The sequence below is a fragment of the Cydia fagiglandana genome, chromosome 11, assembly GCF_963556715.1.
Source record: "Cydia fagiglandana chromosome 11, ilCydFagi1.1, whole genome shotgun sequence".
NCBI classification, from domain to species: Eukaryota; Metazoa; Arthropoda; class Insecta; order Lepidoptera; family Tortricidae; genus Cydia; species Cydia fagiglandana.
Genome location: NC_085942.1, coordinates 14,114,718 through 14,132,123, shown reverse-complemented (window position 1 = coordinate 14,132,123; position 17,406 = coordinate 14,114,718). Strand labels below are relative to the sequence as shown.

At 34.8% G+C, this 17,406-nt stretch overlaps 1 protein-coding gene across 1 annotated transcript; it reads right to left on the bottom strand.

Annotated features, from left to right (window-relative positions):
* Positions 1–8,361: 8,361 nt before the first annotated feature.
* Positions 8,362–17,080, bottom strand: LOC134668674 (secretory phospholipase A2 receptor-like). Its single transcript, XM_063526116.1, has 6 exons — positions 17,006–17,080; positions 14,874–15,000; positions 13,124–13,270; positions 10,330–10,554; positions 9,205–9,459; positions 8,362–8,554 (listed from the first exon to the last, which is right to left on the bottom strand). Exons 1-6 carry the CDS (start codon positions 17,078–17,080, stop codon positions 8,364–8,366), a joined length of 1,020 nt encoding a protein of 339 aa, XP_063382186.1. The 3' UTR covers positions 8,362–8,363.
* Positions 17,081–17,406: the final 326 nt, after the last annotated feature.

Sequence of the window (17,406 nt, the reverse complement as noted above, 5' to 3'; positions counted from 1 at the left end):
TTAAAGTCAATTTGTTTGGTGGGTACTCATAAATTGATGCCGGCATATTTTCGTCGAAACCGCTACTGTACACCAAAGGCCTATAAATTAATTAAATCTAATAGTCGGGATATTTGTTCGGATATGTAGTAGGCCTAAAGAAAACCAATTATGGCAATTATTAACTTAAAATAGTAGCTTTGATGAGTAACACAATTTTATAGCAATAAATAGCAAATATTTATATAGTTATTAAATCACGAAAGGTAAATTCTCACTGACGTAGGCCACACCGAAGAAAGCGTACTATTTCCCCATCTAATCTTTTATATGTTTGGCAGAAATAATACTAGATAGCTTTTTTATTGAGTACACGAACACTAATATTAAATTACATACAATGTATGAGGGAAACACACCTTTGCGTTACTTACCTCAATCGAATAAAATAGTACTCATTCATAACAAAGGCATTTCAAACCACAATTGAAAAGAAACATTGCTCAAAATACATAAGAACAAAATTGGTTTCCTCTTCTTTTGAAATAAAATGTTTCTTACAATTTACGCGGTACCTACGCCTTGCATTCGAGATGCAAAACAATACGGGAAATACAGTTGGACCAGAGACTAATAAATTTTACTACGAAAGAATACTAGGTACTAGCCTTGCCATTATTTGTATTGTGATTTCAGCAAAGTTTCCGATCCGTATATTTTATAACACGGTTTACTCTTCGGTTAAAATAAAATTAATGCCATCTAGAGTCTGTGCGGAAAGCGAAGAGTCGTGGAATGTAAGGAGCCTAATACATTCCAAGACTCTTCTCTTTCCGAACAGACTCTAACCGGATGTTGTTTATGTGTGTGTGTGTGTGTGTGTGTGTGTGTGTGTGTAAATGTTTTAATTTATTTCAAGTCAAAGTTGCGTCACAAAAATAAGTGAAACGTCGAACATATGAATCTGAGAGTTAGATAAGTGGCTGTCTTAAATAATACATATATAAAGAAAAAGCTATTTTCATGGAGGCGGTCTTAATTATACATTTGTCTTTGGCTGTACGAAAACATTTTACGGCTGTTACCTATTTTCTCCCTCTGCTGCGGTTGACTGGGTATCTTTGAAGAGAGAAATTATTTCTAGCGCTGAAAATAATTAAGTTTCTACGAAAACGGTTCAGCTGGCTATTTTTTTTTAACCTTAGTATATTTGAATACTTTTAAATGCTGTTTGATAATCTATTTCAGGTAGCTTTTATCAAAGCGCAACTTTTCTAAGCTGGAAGACGAACTTGATCTACCTATATTATATATCCCCTGTCAGGCAAATCACGCACCGCAATGAAAACTTCTTATAAGACAATTGCCTTAACCACCACAATTTTGCTACCAAAAGTTGTCCTTAAGACCGTGAGAAGAAAGTAAAAGTGCTAAGTAACCCTTAGAGACACGACAGCGATATTAATTGGACGTGCAGTATCACTAAACGGAACTTGGAACAAATGGCGGCCATTCTGGAAGTTTATCAGGCAAGAGGCTTATTAGTCGTGTCATGACACAAGTTTGTTTATATGCAGCGGGTGTGCACGAGCTCCGGAATATTGCACGTGTCACTTTTGCTGTATAAATAATTATGCAATGTTTTTACTCGCTGTCGTTAGATGAGAATTTTTCTACAAAATTATAGCAGTATTACTATAAAAGAGGGGTTTGAGGTAATCATACTTAGACATACAAGCTAATTCGAATGACAGTCTGTAGGTATATATCATCAAAATATGACTACAAAATTATATTTGTATCATGTCATTTAGTTGTCGTGAATATCGATCATACTTGGTACAGTCGACGTCAAAGATATGTTTACATTTTTCGCCTTATTACAAAGGAGTAAGTTGCAAAAGTGTAAACATATCTTTGACGCCGACTGTACTCCGTATATAACATGTATTAAGCATGATAACTAAAAGACATCCTTCAGATAATAATTATACTGATGTGTGTACATTAAAAAAAAAATTTTCAACACCATATATTTACTTTATTACCCAGTCGAAAACCAATTGAGTTTAATTGACCTTATAGACAGACATGTTATTTAGGAATACCGCATGTTGTCGGTTAATTCTTTTATAGGTACCTAATACCTATACTGAACAATATCAAGATTTCCCAAAAAAATTATTAGATGCAGCGGCTCAGTCGCATGACTATCTCTGAATCCCAATCTCATACGCACGCCATTTGGCTACTTTTTGTAGGCCGAATCCAAACCAATAGCAGAACTCGAGGACAGACAAACTAGTAGAAAACTTTACTTAATGTACCAAGAATGGGAAACTAATGAATAATTAGAAGACATCCTCCCGAGCCCCTTCATTTCTGTTTCCCATACGAAAGTTTTGGGGGATGAAAATGTAATGACTTTAGTCACGCACTTTATATGTGTTTTGTTTATTTTAAGATAGGTATAAAATTAGCGAGTTATAAAATAGTTTTGTACAAACCAATTATTGAACTTAGCTTTGTTAAAAGCCGCGTTAATTTATTGTAATATCTACGTATTTATACATATCGTTCGAGCTTAAAATCCCCATCATAGTCCGCACCTTTCATTTGACTTTTCGAATAGGCTAACTCACTACTCTTCTATGTAAATGCACAACTGTAACGCTCGCATGCTTGAGGGCCATTTGGAACGGTGCGGGGTGTAAAAAACCATGAATTTATTTCATCGTCAATTAATGCTCAGTCATAAATAAAAGCAAAACGGCGAAGTGTTGAGCGATTTACTGTTTGCGTTTTTAGGAATGTTTTGTTCAGGTATTAATCATAATTATACTTAGGTACCTAATTCTTTTTTGTATATTTTTTTAAATATCAATAATAATAATTCACCTTTATACGTACCTGTCACGGATGGACACAAGCCTTCTTTCATAAACGGGTTAGGGATTTCACATACACTTTTAAATTTTTTCGCAGATATAAATATAAATATATAAATATTGGGGACATCTTACACAGATCAACCTAGCCCCAAACTAAGCAAAGCTTGTACTATGGGTGCTAGGCGACGATATACAGTATGTAAATTAACAAAAAACATTAACTCAAGCCCGTTAATGAATGGGTCACACTGAGCTACTTTTACAACCCCGAAATCGCAAAAAATAAATTGACTCTTCCATAGAAAATTTCAATGCTAGACCAATAAAATATATGAAACAACCAAATTTTTTTTCGCGATTTCGGGGTCGGTGCCATAGTAAAAGTTGCTCAGTGTGACCTACACATTAACGGGTTAGAGTGAATGTTTTTCGTTAGTTTACATACTGTATATACTTATATAGATAAATACATACTTATATACTAGAAAACACCCATGACTCAGGAACAAATATTAGTGTTCATCACACAAATTGTTGCCCTTACTGGGATTCGAACCCAGGACCATCCGCTTAGCAGGCAGGGTCACTGCCCACTAGGCCAGACCAGTCGTCGGTCGGTCGGTCGGATGTATGTTTGTATGGATGTATATAGGTACTTTATTGTAACATAGAAATAAAAACACGAGAAACACAATTACAGAGTGAGTGCAGATGTATATTTATACAATTTTCCTCGCGACGTTTTCCTTCACCAAAAATACCTCATTGCCGTGTGGATCTGACGTCACGAGTCTGATCGGAGGTCACTGGTTGAAAATCTAGTTCGTACCAAATGTGTTTTCGGAACATATATAAGGAATATCATTGTGTGTACCTAATATCTAACCTAAACATGATAAACTCAAATACAATAAATAGAAAAGGCTTTTTAAAATCATAAACAGTATTTGACATAAAACGGTTAAGGGCGTTTGAATCTTTATAGTTTGCGATAAAGAATGGTATCTACCCATTGAGAATACCGGGTTTCAATTGCTTGACAATAAACCAGGATTGTCGTGAAATCTTTTTATGGGTCGTTATGGCGTTTAATTTAATACCTATAAATGTCCCTTCTTTTCGAAGTAAAAAGATAGTAGTGAGAAATGATTACAAGGATATTGTTTTCACTTCGAAAAATAGAAAAGAATTAAATGAAATAATATTGACAAGGATAATAATATATTATCGCAATTCAACATCTGGCCCCTGTTTCACCAACGTGACAGGTGCGACGAATTGTAAAATCACTGTTGCTGACGTCACAGGCATCCATGGGCCACGGTTGCCGCTTACCATCGGGCGGGCCGTATTCCTGTTTGCCACCATCATTGTATTATTAAAAAAAACTTTATGATATCGGAAAAAAACAGATATTTCTCTTGCTAAGTTTATGACAATTGTCTCAAGAAACACTACAATTGTCACGAAATTCCGACATATAACTCATTATCTGTCAAGAATTACCTACAATTCTTCTAAATCTTTGACAATTGTCAGAAACTTCGCAGGAAAAATATCTGTTTTTTTTCCGATATAATAAAGTTTTTTAAAATAATACAATGATGGTGGCAAACAGGAATACGGCCCGCCCAATGGTAAGTGGTAATCGTAGCCCATGGATGCCTGTGACGTCAGCAACAGTGATTTTACAATTCGTCGCACCTGTCACCGATGTGTAATTGGGGCCTGGTATTTATCGCCCAAATTACCTAACACATGTTTGAAATTGTTGCAGACTTTTCTTGGTCTGACTCTACCGACAATTCATTCACAAAACCATTGACATAACCCGTTCATATTACGCCTAAGTCCTAGGGGACGTATATTGCTTTCCGTTTCGTAGCAAAATGCGGCAGTGACTCTGAAATTGCAATATGGCTCGCACTGTAAGCACGTGATTACCTTTAGGTTGCGCCACAGAGGATGCTCCTACTGGAATTGCCATTATTTCGTCTGATAGTTCGTCATTACAGCTCAACCAGCTAACATCGGGCTATGATTTGAAACAATTAGAAGCAGATAATAGGTCGAGACAAGTTGGTCATGAATGAGCTTTGATGACAGATACAGGAAATTGCGAAGTTTGGAATCATCCTGGGAACATGTGATGGATTAAAGGATTTATGGGTTTGTGGTTTCGATAAACTGTGCATTGATGATTTGGAGAGCGCTATGGACGAAGCCCGTAGAACCAAATGTTATTAACGGTTTTGAGCCGTAATCAATAACGGAAGTGTTCGTGTTTACTTCCAATTTGTCGCGTATTGATTTGAGAAACAAAAAACAGGTCTTCTTTACAACTGAAGGCTTCACCAGGAAGGATGTTATTGTTACTTTTATTCGTTATTTATTTAAGCTTTATTTACTTTATAATATAAGCTATATTTTACAGGTAAGGCACCATACTTTTCAGAAGTATAATTTACCATGGCACATTATTTCTTACCAATTGACAAACTTCTTTTTTAATTGCTTAATTCGACAATCATTGTTATTACATATTACTTTTCTACCACGGTTGTATTGTAATTGTAACCAAATAACAATCCAGTTAAGAATAATAAAATCACAACAAGTGATCGCCTAAAATAGAACTCATCCAGTTTAACATCACAAGCCAAGTGTTTTGGTACCTTATGAGTTTCATATGTAAATTTATTGCAGTCTACGCCGGCTAATTTGCGCCATAAATTTAGCCATACTTGTCTCTGCCTGGCCTGGTTTTATAGGATTACTGCATGTTAGTCTAATCATAATCAAACATACATTTATCAACGAAAATTAAAAGCGTAATGCACAAATAATTCTTTAAAAAAAATCTGTGTAATTTACTTGAAAATATAAAGAGGAAAATGATTTTAAGTTTAGCGTTTTAGATTTTTTTTTTTATTAGGTATGTTACTGTGAGTTTATTTTGGTCCTGCATTTATAATCTAGCGCTTTTTGAGATCTGGGCATTTCACTACCAGTGCAATTCTTATGTCTAAATGCATTTTTTGCGATCGATCTATTTTATACGATCGAAAGATCGAGTTCGGGATTCTTAATAGAAACTTTTTAAATTCAACAAAGGAATTTTATAGAGTCGAACCAAATTAACTCTGTACATTGCAAATGGCTTATTATTAACCGGGCAAATAAAATATTAAACATGAACTTTCAACGGGCAACTAATAATATAGTCAATTTTTTTTTTACAAGCAGATACGTCTGCGAGCGATATTCCAAATTTTATATTAAAGGAAAAAATGGAAAAATTAAGGTTAATAATAATATAAGGTTGTGTATTAATAGTTTAGCGCCAATAAATTTATATTAGCCTCAAATTTAAGCATCATACTTATACCCATTTTTATTTCTTAAACTACTCAAATTCAATTTATTAGTTGACCGGTTAAATACGTGCCATTGCAAATTATGTGCGTGTGTGAAAATATCGTCATAAATTTCAAACTTCTATGAAAATATGACATTTATAATGACTTTTCCACACTTTCTATCAAATTTTGAGCAGAGTTAGCTTAGATCAACTGTCTTTATTCCCATAGTTACCATATCTTCTTTGTAACTGCTCATACATAGCTCATTTCCTTTATTTTTTCTCTGTTAACTATGAGTAAAAATTTATTTGCAAATTTCTTATAATTAAATCATTTATTACGTAAGTATTTACTGAGATATTGAGAGCAAATAAGGCTACAAAGGAAAGGAATGCTAGCGTCTAAAGTCCAAGTTAATTAAATTACTGCCTTTAATAAGCGGATCGTTGTATGGGAACTTTTAGTAATAAATAATTTCATAATAATAAATATTTGCTTTTATAAAAAGAAATAAATGCACAGACGGAACTGCAACACAAATTTAATTAACACAATACATTTTATTAGATTCTTTAACTTAACAATATTTCCGATGCAATTGTTCACAGTATACAGTTCACATTAGCAGTAACTCATGTTCATATTTCTTCTGCTTCTCAGTCAGGAATTTATGATCCAGTAATTTATATAAAAAACGTTCATTTCATTAAATTTCATTTGTAATTGTAACTGACCAATTAGCTGCTGTTGTGCGACACCATATAATACCCAATCAACATGGGTTCTACAGAGGCCGTTCAGTTGATACAAATTTGTTAACTTTCACCAATGATATATTACTAGCTATGGATGACGGATTCTCTGTGGACGCCGTGTATACCGATTTTTCCAAAGCATTTGACAAAATATGTCACTATACGTTATTATGCAAGCTTTGGGAACTCGGTATACACGGTGATTTGTTTCGCTGTATTAAGTCGTATGTAGAAAATCGCACACAGTCAGTGGTACTATCAGGGTTTATCTCTCAAAGTAAATATATCAGCTCAGGCGTTCCCCAAGGCTCCCATTTGGGGCCTCTGTTGTTTTCATTACATATAAACGATACATTATAGATTCGTGACCTTGGAGTAGTCTTGGACAACAAATTATCATTTATACCTCATATCGATTCCATCTTAGCTAAGTCTTTTAAACAATTGGGTATGATTCTGCGAATTGGTAAACCTTTCAGGAATACTTTAACACTTAAAATTCTTTACAGTTATGTACGAAGTCGGCTTGAGTTTGCATGTGCGGTTTGGAAACCCCATTACAGCATTCATATTGACAGGATAGAGAGATTGCAAAAAAAGTTCCTAAAAGCACTTGATTTTAAATGCGGTATTGAATACAAAGATTATGTGGAATCCTTAAACCGTCATAAAATGCAGTCGCTTGAGTGTCGAAGAGACTGCGTTGATTCTGTTCTATTATATGAAATAATAAATAGTCATATTGATGCCCCTAGCCTGTTAAAAGACATATGTATAAGAGTCCCAGGTAATAAAGAACGCCGATGTCGTCATAGATTCAAACATTTATTCTCCATCCCACGCAGTAGAACTAACTATTCTAAAAATATGTTTATTAAGCGAGCATGTGCACTTTATAATGATAATAATATTGTAAAAAATTTAGACATATTTACTGTACCATAAGCTCAATTAAAAAAAAATTCAGAACTAGTAATATGTTAATTAACGAAAGTTGTCAAAATTTTAAGTAAGTATTAATATATGTCATGTCATGTATGTCGATACTTATTCAATAGTTGTTGAAAACGTAGAACAAGTATTTCATTGAGTTTTATGTATACTTAACTTTTAACTTCGCAAACTCAGTGTAACCTCTTACTAATCACTCTAATCAGCTGAACTTAAGCCAAGATAGGTACTTTTTCGTGCTTGTATATAAATAAATGTTTAATAAAAATGGAAACTATAGGTCTAGATTAAGAGAAGAAAATGTAACAATATTTTTTGTATGACCGTTTGTTTCATATTTAAATAAATAAAAAAAATAAAAAAAATAAACATTACTTAACTTTTCAATTTTCACATAAAGTGTAACATTTTCTCTTCCGAAAATATTATTTAAATTCTGGTTTTTTATCATTGCTTTGTGAAGATGTTTTTTCACAGATAAAAGCAAGTAATCGATTGCAGTTATGATCATTAAGCAGGCCAGTTCTCCAAACCGATCCGCATGATTCCGGTGGATCTACGTTGTTGGGTTCACCAGAATTAAAGGAAGAAAATCCGGCTTCAGCCAGCGATTCGCCTGTAAAATAATAATAGCAATAAGGTTAACAATATCAGAATTGCTTGAATAATTTTATTGTTATACAGTATTTTAAACTTATACCCAAAAATACGTTGATAATTTTTTATGGAATATAAGTTCATTTTACGCGATATCATCCGTTTCCATAGTTCGAGGATATGAATTTGAAGCTTCTGGTAGCACCTGTACAATCAACTGTAAAATCATCTCAAAAATATATCCCATAGCTCTTATGTCAGTGAATTAATAACTAGAGGTCATATTTTTGAGTAAGTTGTCTACACCCATATGTTTACAGTTGACTGTACAATCGCTAGCCAAGTAGGTGCATTTTTTTTATTGGAAAAAGGAAAACATTTGACCGTAATCTCACCTGATGGTAAGTGCCGATGCAGTCTAAATAGGATATAACATGCTTACTTAAAAGATGTCTATTCACTCTCGATTTAAAGAGACCCGAGTTATAGTGGACTGGGAATAGATTTGCAGGAAGTGAATTCCACTCCTTAGCCGTTAGCATGATAAAGCTGGATGCATAGCGATTAGTACGAATCAGTGGCAGAGTAACGTCGTTATATTATACGCATACTTAGCTTAATCTTTTTTCAGTACCAATAAACCTGCTTGACACTCAAAAATAAACTCACCATGAACAGTAAACCAATCTTCAAATTCCACCCACTTAGTGAAGCCAATGCTGGCAGCATCTTTATGGAAGTTGCCGGGAATATCATCACGGGGATATCTGGTAAATAATTCTTTAAGGACTTGGGACTCAGTTTCGCTGTTAATGATAGCCAGATATGCGTCTTCTGACATACAGGTCTTGAAGGCGTTTTGCCACAACCGGCCTTCTTTGTGGAACTTGTAACAACTGTTAGTTCTGTTGTTAAACTGGTAGTCTGTAAAATATAGTGAAGTTCGATGGGAATTTATTGAATACGCAAAACATAATAATTCAAATATAAAAATAGCCCTAAAATTTACATATTATTCATGTTTAAGATATCACTAGGTATCTCATGTATAAGAAAAGTTGTTCGCAGTGCGTGCAGTTGAACTGTGGAATGAGCTGCCTATTTCACTCAGACAATCACAATCCGTTGCGTCGTTCAAGGGGAGGATTAAAGAAAAGCTGTGGTTATCTGGCTGCTGATTAATTTGCTAATATTTGTTACTGTTTGCTTCATATTTTTTAATTTTCTTGTAATTTTTAGTGTAATTTCTTTTTTTTTATTTAGTACTCTACTACCTAATACTACTGTGTTGACAGAAAAAAATGTGAACTATCTCGAGGTTTGTGGCATTACCGCGCAGTGTGCAGTCATAAGGGTAAGTAGATACTGTTGGAGTCACAAATATTAAGTCAAAGAGTAAACAAATATCATTATCGATACCTATCCTTAAAGTTCAAAAACAAGGGTAATGATCATATTTATGTTAAAAGGAAATAGTCATTTAATACTTAGTTAACTATTTACTTAACTTTATAATATTGTAAGCCAATTTACAATTTATATGTACCCAAAACGGCAGTGAGTCTTTTAGTGACCATTATGAATTACAACATAGTTTCATAGCTTTGTAAGTACCCTCATAAATCATTTTGTTATGCTGGTTTGGCTACCCGTCCCTTGATTAACTAGATCTCATAGGCCCTTAAATGTTACGTTTTTATGTCTAAAGTCCACTACGCCCTACAAAATCATCTTAGGGCATCCTAGTTTAGATAAGGTACTTATGTATATGTATAACAATAAAAATCATCTTACCACTGTCAATATACTCGGGGCCACATTTATGTGCGTCAATATTCTTCGCTGACTTAAAACAGAAGAATGGGTGATCAGAATCGCAATTTTCTACAGCTAATTCCCCAGATTGATTCATGATAAGACAGTTACGAGTACGTATGTTGTCATATGTTGCATAAAGCACAGCATGGTTAGTTGGATGACCACGTTGCCACAGAATATCAATCTGTGAGAGAGGGACCCCTGTAAATAACATAGCAAAATTTTAGTCAGCTATTTTAGTGTTGGCGAAACAGTTATTTGTTTTACAAGGGGGCAAAGGTGTTGTTTAACCGCTCGTGTTAATATTGATACCCGAGCAAGCGTAAGATCCCAAAATTGAACCACGAGCGTAGCGAGTGGTTCGGAAAATGGAAGCTTGAGCGTTGCGAGGGTTTCAAAGCATGAGGGTTAAACAAAATTTGCCCCCGAGTGAAACAGAAAATTTTTCACAACACCAACCCGAAGAAAATGTTAAATGTAAAATCAAACAAAATCGAATCCAAATGAATGTTATTAAATATTTATCATCCAAAATCATCATTTAAAAGTCAATTCTACCAGCAAACATAAGAAAACAACTCAAAATTTGCATTTGATTATTTTACCTCACATGTAAATAAAATGCAACTTTGCTATCAGTTTTTGAAGTGCAAAGTAAGCCTTTCCGAGCTGGTGTGGTGAAAATATTATTTCCTCAAGATTGACATGATTCTGCATGACCCCGGACTCTTCTCTTTCCGAACAGACTCTATTAATAGCAGATCTCATTATTTGGCACAATTAAGTCATTGTACATTATGCAAAAACTATGGAGTTTAGGTTTAACTACGCTGGCGCTGAGGCTAAGGTATAAATTGTATGGAAGGTATGGTAAAACGTATTATTAATATAGGTAAGTGCTAAACTGGCTTATAACTTAATACTAATCAAGCTTAAATTTTAACATATTATTAGATAATAAGTTTTCACAAAGCTGGCTTAAAACTATTTATAAATGTGTTTTTATCTATGTATGGAATGAGCACTATAGTGCTCATACCATACATAGATAAATATGTGTGTAGAAAATAGATAGAAAAATATGTAAGCTTATAAGCTTACATATTTTTCAATGTACATATACAGTCAGCTGCAAAAAGAAGGTACCCTTGCCTGCATAGAAGTTTATATGCCAAGGTGTTAAGTGAATAATATTGCTGAATGTACATTCACATAAAATCAGGTTTAATGTAATTACTTATCCCATCAAAAACATAAATGTAAAAAAGGAGAGCCAAGTTCAATACAAAAATTAAGCCAAATCTAACCTACTTTAAGATCTCACATTTTTTTTAAATAACAGCAATTGTTATAGGTATCCAATAAAGCAAAGAAATAGAGTTTAATACTTGTTTATAATGTTATTTTGTTCCTATAAATACATATTTGGATTTTGCATAGAACTTGGCACTCATTTAAATCTCCATTCTTTTTGCGGCGAACCCCACAGTCAAGCATAATTTTTGTATTGAACTTGGCTCTCCTTTTTTACATTTATGTTTTTGATGGGATATCAATAGTTTTTGTAAAGAAAACTAGGCAGGTATTGAGATTTAATGTTTTTTCTTGTGTTTCCGCTGCATGTTTTTTACTTCTGTTCTTTGTATTAATTATGTGGTGCCACGCGCCGCCAACGACACACCGTGGGCCGGTTGTTTAGCGCGTATTACAGGTTTTTTGTATGGGGACCCCCCCTATTTTTTAACTTTTTTTATTTTTAGGTTTTTTCCTACGCTTACACACAATTACCGAGCTGGATTCCAAATTTCATCCTTCTAGGTCATCTGGAAGTAGGTTAGGTTTAGGTACTATATGTCAGTCACAATAAAAAAGAAATTTGTATGGGAAACCCCCCCTATTTATTAACTTTTTTTGTTTTTATATTTTTTCCTACGCTTACACACAATAACCGAGCTGGATTCCAAATTTCATCCTTCTAGGTCATCTGGAAGTAGGTTAGGTTTAGGTACTTATATGTCAGTCACAATAAAAAATGTTTTTTTTGTATGGGGACCCCCCCTATTTTATAACTTTTTTTAATTTTTAGATTTTTTCCTACGCTTTCACACAATAACTGAGCTGGATTCCAAATTTCATCCTTCTAGGTCATCTGGAAGTAGGTTAGGTTTAGGTACTTATATGTCAGTCACAATAAAAAATGGTTTTTTTGTATGGGCCCCCCCCCTATTTTATAACTTTTTTTAATTTTTAGATTTTTTCCTACGCTTTCACACAATAACTGAGCTGGATTCCAAATTTCATCCTTCTAGGTCATCTGGAAGTAGGTTAGGTTTAGGTACTATAGGTATGTCAGTCAGTCTTAAAATTTACGACTTTTTGACCTTCATATCTTTATAACCGTTTGAGCTAGCTTCATGAAATTTGGGCTTCTAGATGTCCTTATGGATATAATTAAACACACGTAGTTTTATGTGTTTACGTTAAAGATGTTTTGAGTTATAGAAGGGTCAAAAGTGGCACCAAGTGGTTCGTGTAATATTACACTTGGCGCTGGCTAGCCAGTTCCTTTGCTTGAACTTGGCTTGACACGCTGCCGCGTGTCTAGAACCCGTCGAACGTCCATCATACAACAAATTGATGCAAAGCAATTTGACCCATATTGATCTGACGTCTGATACTGAGTCGCTACGACCCACATTGAGTTAGTATCACACGTGTGATATTAGGGCGCTCCACGGGTTAAATAAAAACTTGATGAATAATTTTATACCTGTAATAGTCGTATAGTACCCTTTAGTATATGTCGCGTGGATTCCAGTGTAAACATTCTCTGGGCCTTCTTGTCGATTATCCTTATTTATCATCTCTTTCATAGCAGTTATTATGTTTACGTCTGTTGGTGAGGCCAGAACACCGCCTAAAATATAATTTATGATAATCAGCATGTAGCAAATAATATAAAAAAAATATGCATAAAAAAATTCACAGATTTCGTGCCTCACACGACTATCGAGCACATTGGAAATTAATCTACGGAATTCGAAAAAATATTGTCGCTGAGCGACGAGAAAGTCTGGATAAGGACATCGAGCGGCTTGCGCCGGCGGGAGCGATAACCATAGGTTGGAGCGTGACACAGCGATCGGACCTTTCGCTCCTATGCCTATGCCTAGCCTATTGTTATCGCTCCCGCCGTCGCAAGTTGCTCGATGTCGTGGCCGAGCCGTAAGCCTGTGGTTGTATGTACGTCTTGTCATTGAAGTATGTACTGTACATATATATATATATAAGTATGTATATCGTCGCCTAGCACTCACGGTACAAGTACAAGCTTAGCTTAGTTTCGGGCTAGCTGCCCGATTCGAGCTTTAAGATACGTCAATTAATAGATCTAGAAACGATATGGATTAGATGTGTCAGTCTCAAAAGTGACGTTTTCGTTTGAAGAAACGTCACATTTGACACTCACATATCTAATCAATATCGTTCTAGATATCTTTATTAACTGACGAATCTTAAAATTCGAATCGGGCTCTTGATCTGTGTAAGATATGCCCCGGTATTTATTTATTTATTGGGTCTTCATCAATTCCGTTTGATAAAGTAATAAGCTACGCAAAAGATTAAATGTTACTTGACACGAGACAATCGCAGGTTATTGATACCCATTCGACGCACCCGAGTGTCAAGGTTATATCATATCAGTAAGAGATTATTCTGAGACACAACAAAAAATCGAAAACAAAGAATTTGTTGTTATTTTTTTTAGATGTCGTTGAAAAACATTTTATTTGTAATTATACTAGTAGTTCGCCCCGAACTGAGAACTCGCAGTTAACCAAAAATTATTATAGAGCGATTGACTTTGTCGTACCTACTTAGGTACTCGTATCGTGCGACATAAAATAGTAGAAAATAAATGTGGGCACCACTTTCTACGTACCTAACTGTCACATTTTTGACGTAAAATGCTTACACCATGGCAACAATTTAGTATGGATATTTTTGAGTTCCATTTTATTTAATTTCTACTATTTTATGTCGCACTAGAGGCGGCAATGGATCAAAAATCGCCTGGATTTATTGCAAGTTCTGTGGAGCCGTTGACTGATAGATTTAAGCAAAGAGTAGTATGTATAATAAATAGGACAATGAGAGCCCTCTCGTGGAACTTTTTTGCATTCATTTTGAAGTGTCATCTGTAATTCTTAACCAGAAATATCAACGTCAATATCAGGGGGGAGGGGCATAAATAGCGTCTAAGTATATTGCGAACGTAAAAAACTTTGACTTTGAAGAAAGGCTTCAGAATATTTATTCTTCTTCTTCTTCCACGGAAAAAAAAACTTAAGTTCTTGAGTATCAAACTATCTTCTGACAGTTCAGCTTAAAAACATCGAAATGCCGGGACGTGCCGCTAGCCAGCCGCGTGATCCAAGTCGAATGTAAGAACTTCGCTTGGCTTCGCTCGCTCGTTCGACTATTTTGAGCAAGTCTATTATAAAACAAAGATACCTTACCTTCCAAATAACATCTTGAACGGGCATCTTGCCACTTTTCTGGGACGCGATGCAGCTTGAGATAACCATCAATTTCAGACACAAACCGATAGTCATCTACAACACACTCTGAAACACAATGGTAGTACTTTTACTACAGTCGCCATCAGATATATTGGAGCGGTCAAGTTGCTCACATGTATCTGAACACCCTTCTGTTGTCAAGACGTTAGAGTGCGGTTTCAGATATTTTTGAGCACCTCGGCCGCTCCGATATGGCTATGGCGGCTGTACAAAGGTCAGGGAATAAGAAAAGCAAATGAATGAAAAAGCGCTGAGTTTCTTATAGACGACGACCAAGGAGATCCGAGCGATGTGGCTTAGAAAATCGTGGAAATCAGATCAGGCCTAAGTGCAAGTTTATTTAGACACAATATTGCGTGGAATTTCTAAATAAAAATTAAAAACCCTAAATAACCAGTTCATTACTACATTGCGCTTTGCAGCAAGGAAAATTGTGAAAATCATATAGGTCCGAAAATCATGGTTTTAACAACTATGATATTTTCGGACTTATAGTTATATTAATAGTGTCGAAATGCTCGATGTATGTTAATAATAGTGCCGAAATGCTCGTCTTAAATTCAAGTTACTGATATTGTTATTTAATCTCATAGTAAACGATAAATGGAAAAATACATTTTCACCACACCAGCTCGGAAAGGCTTACTTTGTACTTCAAAAACGGATAGCAAAGTTGCAAGTTGCACTTTGCTATCAGTAATTCACATGTGAGGCATAGTAATCAATTGCAAATTTTGAGTTGTTTTCTTATGTTTGCTAGTAGAATTGACTTTGAAATGATGATTTTGGATGATAAATATTTAATAACATTCATTTGGATTTGTTTTGGTTTGATTTACATTTAATATTTGCTTCGGGTTTATGTGGTGAATAATTTTGTGTTTCACTCGGTGGCAAATTTTGTTTAACCCTCGTGCTTTGAAACCCTCGCTACGCTCAAGATTCCGTTTTTCGAACCAGGTTCAATTTTGGAATCTTTCGCTTGCTAGGGTATCAATATTAGCACGAGCGGTTAAACCACAACTTTGCCCCCTTGTAAAACAAATAACTATTAAATACAGTATAATACCCTATTTTGGGTCAATCAATATATTTGGTAATAGTACTTACGCGCAACACAAAAAACTAAAACAATCGTTGTAAAGTAATAAGTGAGCATTGTGATGCTTTCGCCTGCTTAGTAACGACTGAGAATATAATTTGACGTGTAGTTATTCTTCTGCTCTTGATAACCCTACGACCGGGTTGTTTATGAATGTTATCACTTGCTGTGACGTTTAGGGATTTTGCCATATTTATTCCAGTTTATTTCATAAAATTGATAAGTGCTACATATGCAATACTTATTAATTTTATGACATTGGTTATTTGTATTCATTACAATGCTAGCATTGGGCTACCGTGGGGACTATAGCCCAAGCCCTCTCGCGCATGAGAGAAGGCCTGTGCCCAGCAGTGGGACGTATAAAGGCTGAATTATTATTATATTATTACAATGTTAAAAACCTATGTTCGTATATTGTTAGGTTGTGTGAGTGGGCCAGGTTGATTCGATAGTTCACAACCTTATTAAGTTCAGACATTAAGTACCTATAATACAATTATGTACAGTCGACGTCAAAGATATGTTTACACTTTTGCATCTTATTGCAACGGAATAAGGTGCAAAAGTGTAAAGATATCTTTGACGTCGGCTGTACATACCTAGGTACATAATTATATTATATACATATGTTAAAAAATATTTTTTCAAGTAAATCTACGGTAACTCTCTCATTTCCCGCTGCTAAGCCGCTGTATTAGTAATGCTCCTGCAGTCACTATCCGAATACATTAAAGGTCTTTTTCAAAATTTGTACTCTTTCTAAGTTTTGATAAATGGCAACCGTTATGTTGCATAAACGCCCCCAATCTCATAACTCTCTTTTTTATAACGGTTAGGTTATAAAACGTAGAAAACCATCAATATCCCCTGAATAAATCAATGATAAATTGAAAAATAATTTCCATAGATTGCAGGCTCTATACCATCTATATCCGCGGCTTATCTTCCTCCCATATTTCAGTACAGCTTTCACTTTATAGTCGTAAAATAGTTTCGTGATAGTTGAGTCGACGCAATGGCCGGGCGGCACAGGGGTCATCTTTTATACATTGTACCTCTCACATAAAATTATTTTATGATCTGCCCACCAGATCGCCTTTTGTTCTACGAGAATTTCAGTCAGTTTTGCACCAGTTTAAAGCTTGAGAGACTTTTTACGTTATTCATAAATGCATTACAAGCCTCAATTAGGTGCTGCAATTATCGTTTGTCATACTCTGTCTTTATGACTTACGTATTTTTAAGGGGTCTCTATTGTTTCCCAAATAGTTTTAAGTCATAATGTATTGTTTGTCCGAATTTTCGTTAGTCATAATTGGTTTTTCTCAGAAACGCGTAACTTTTCAGGATTGCCATAAAACAAAC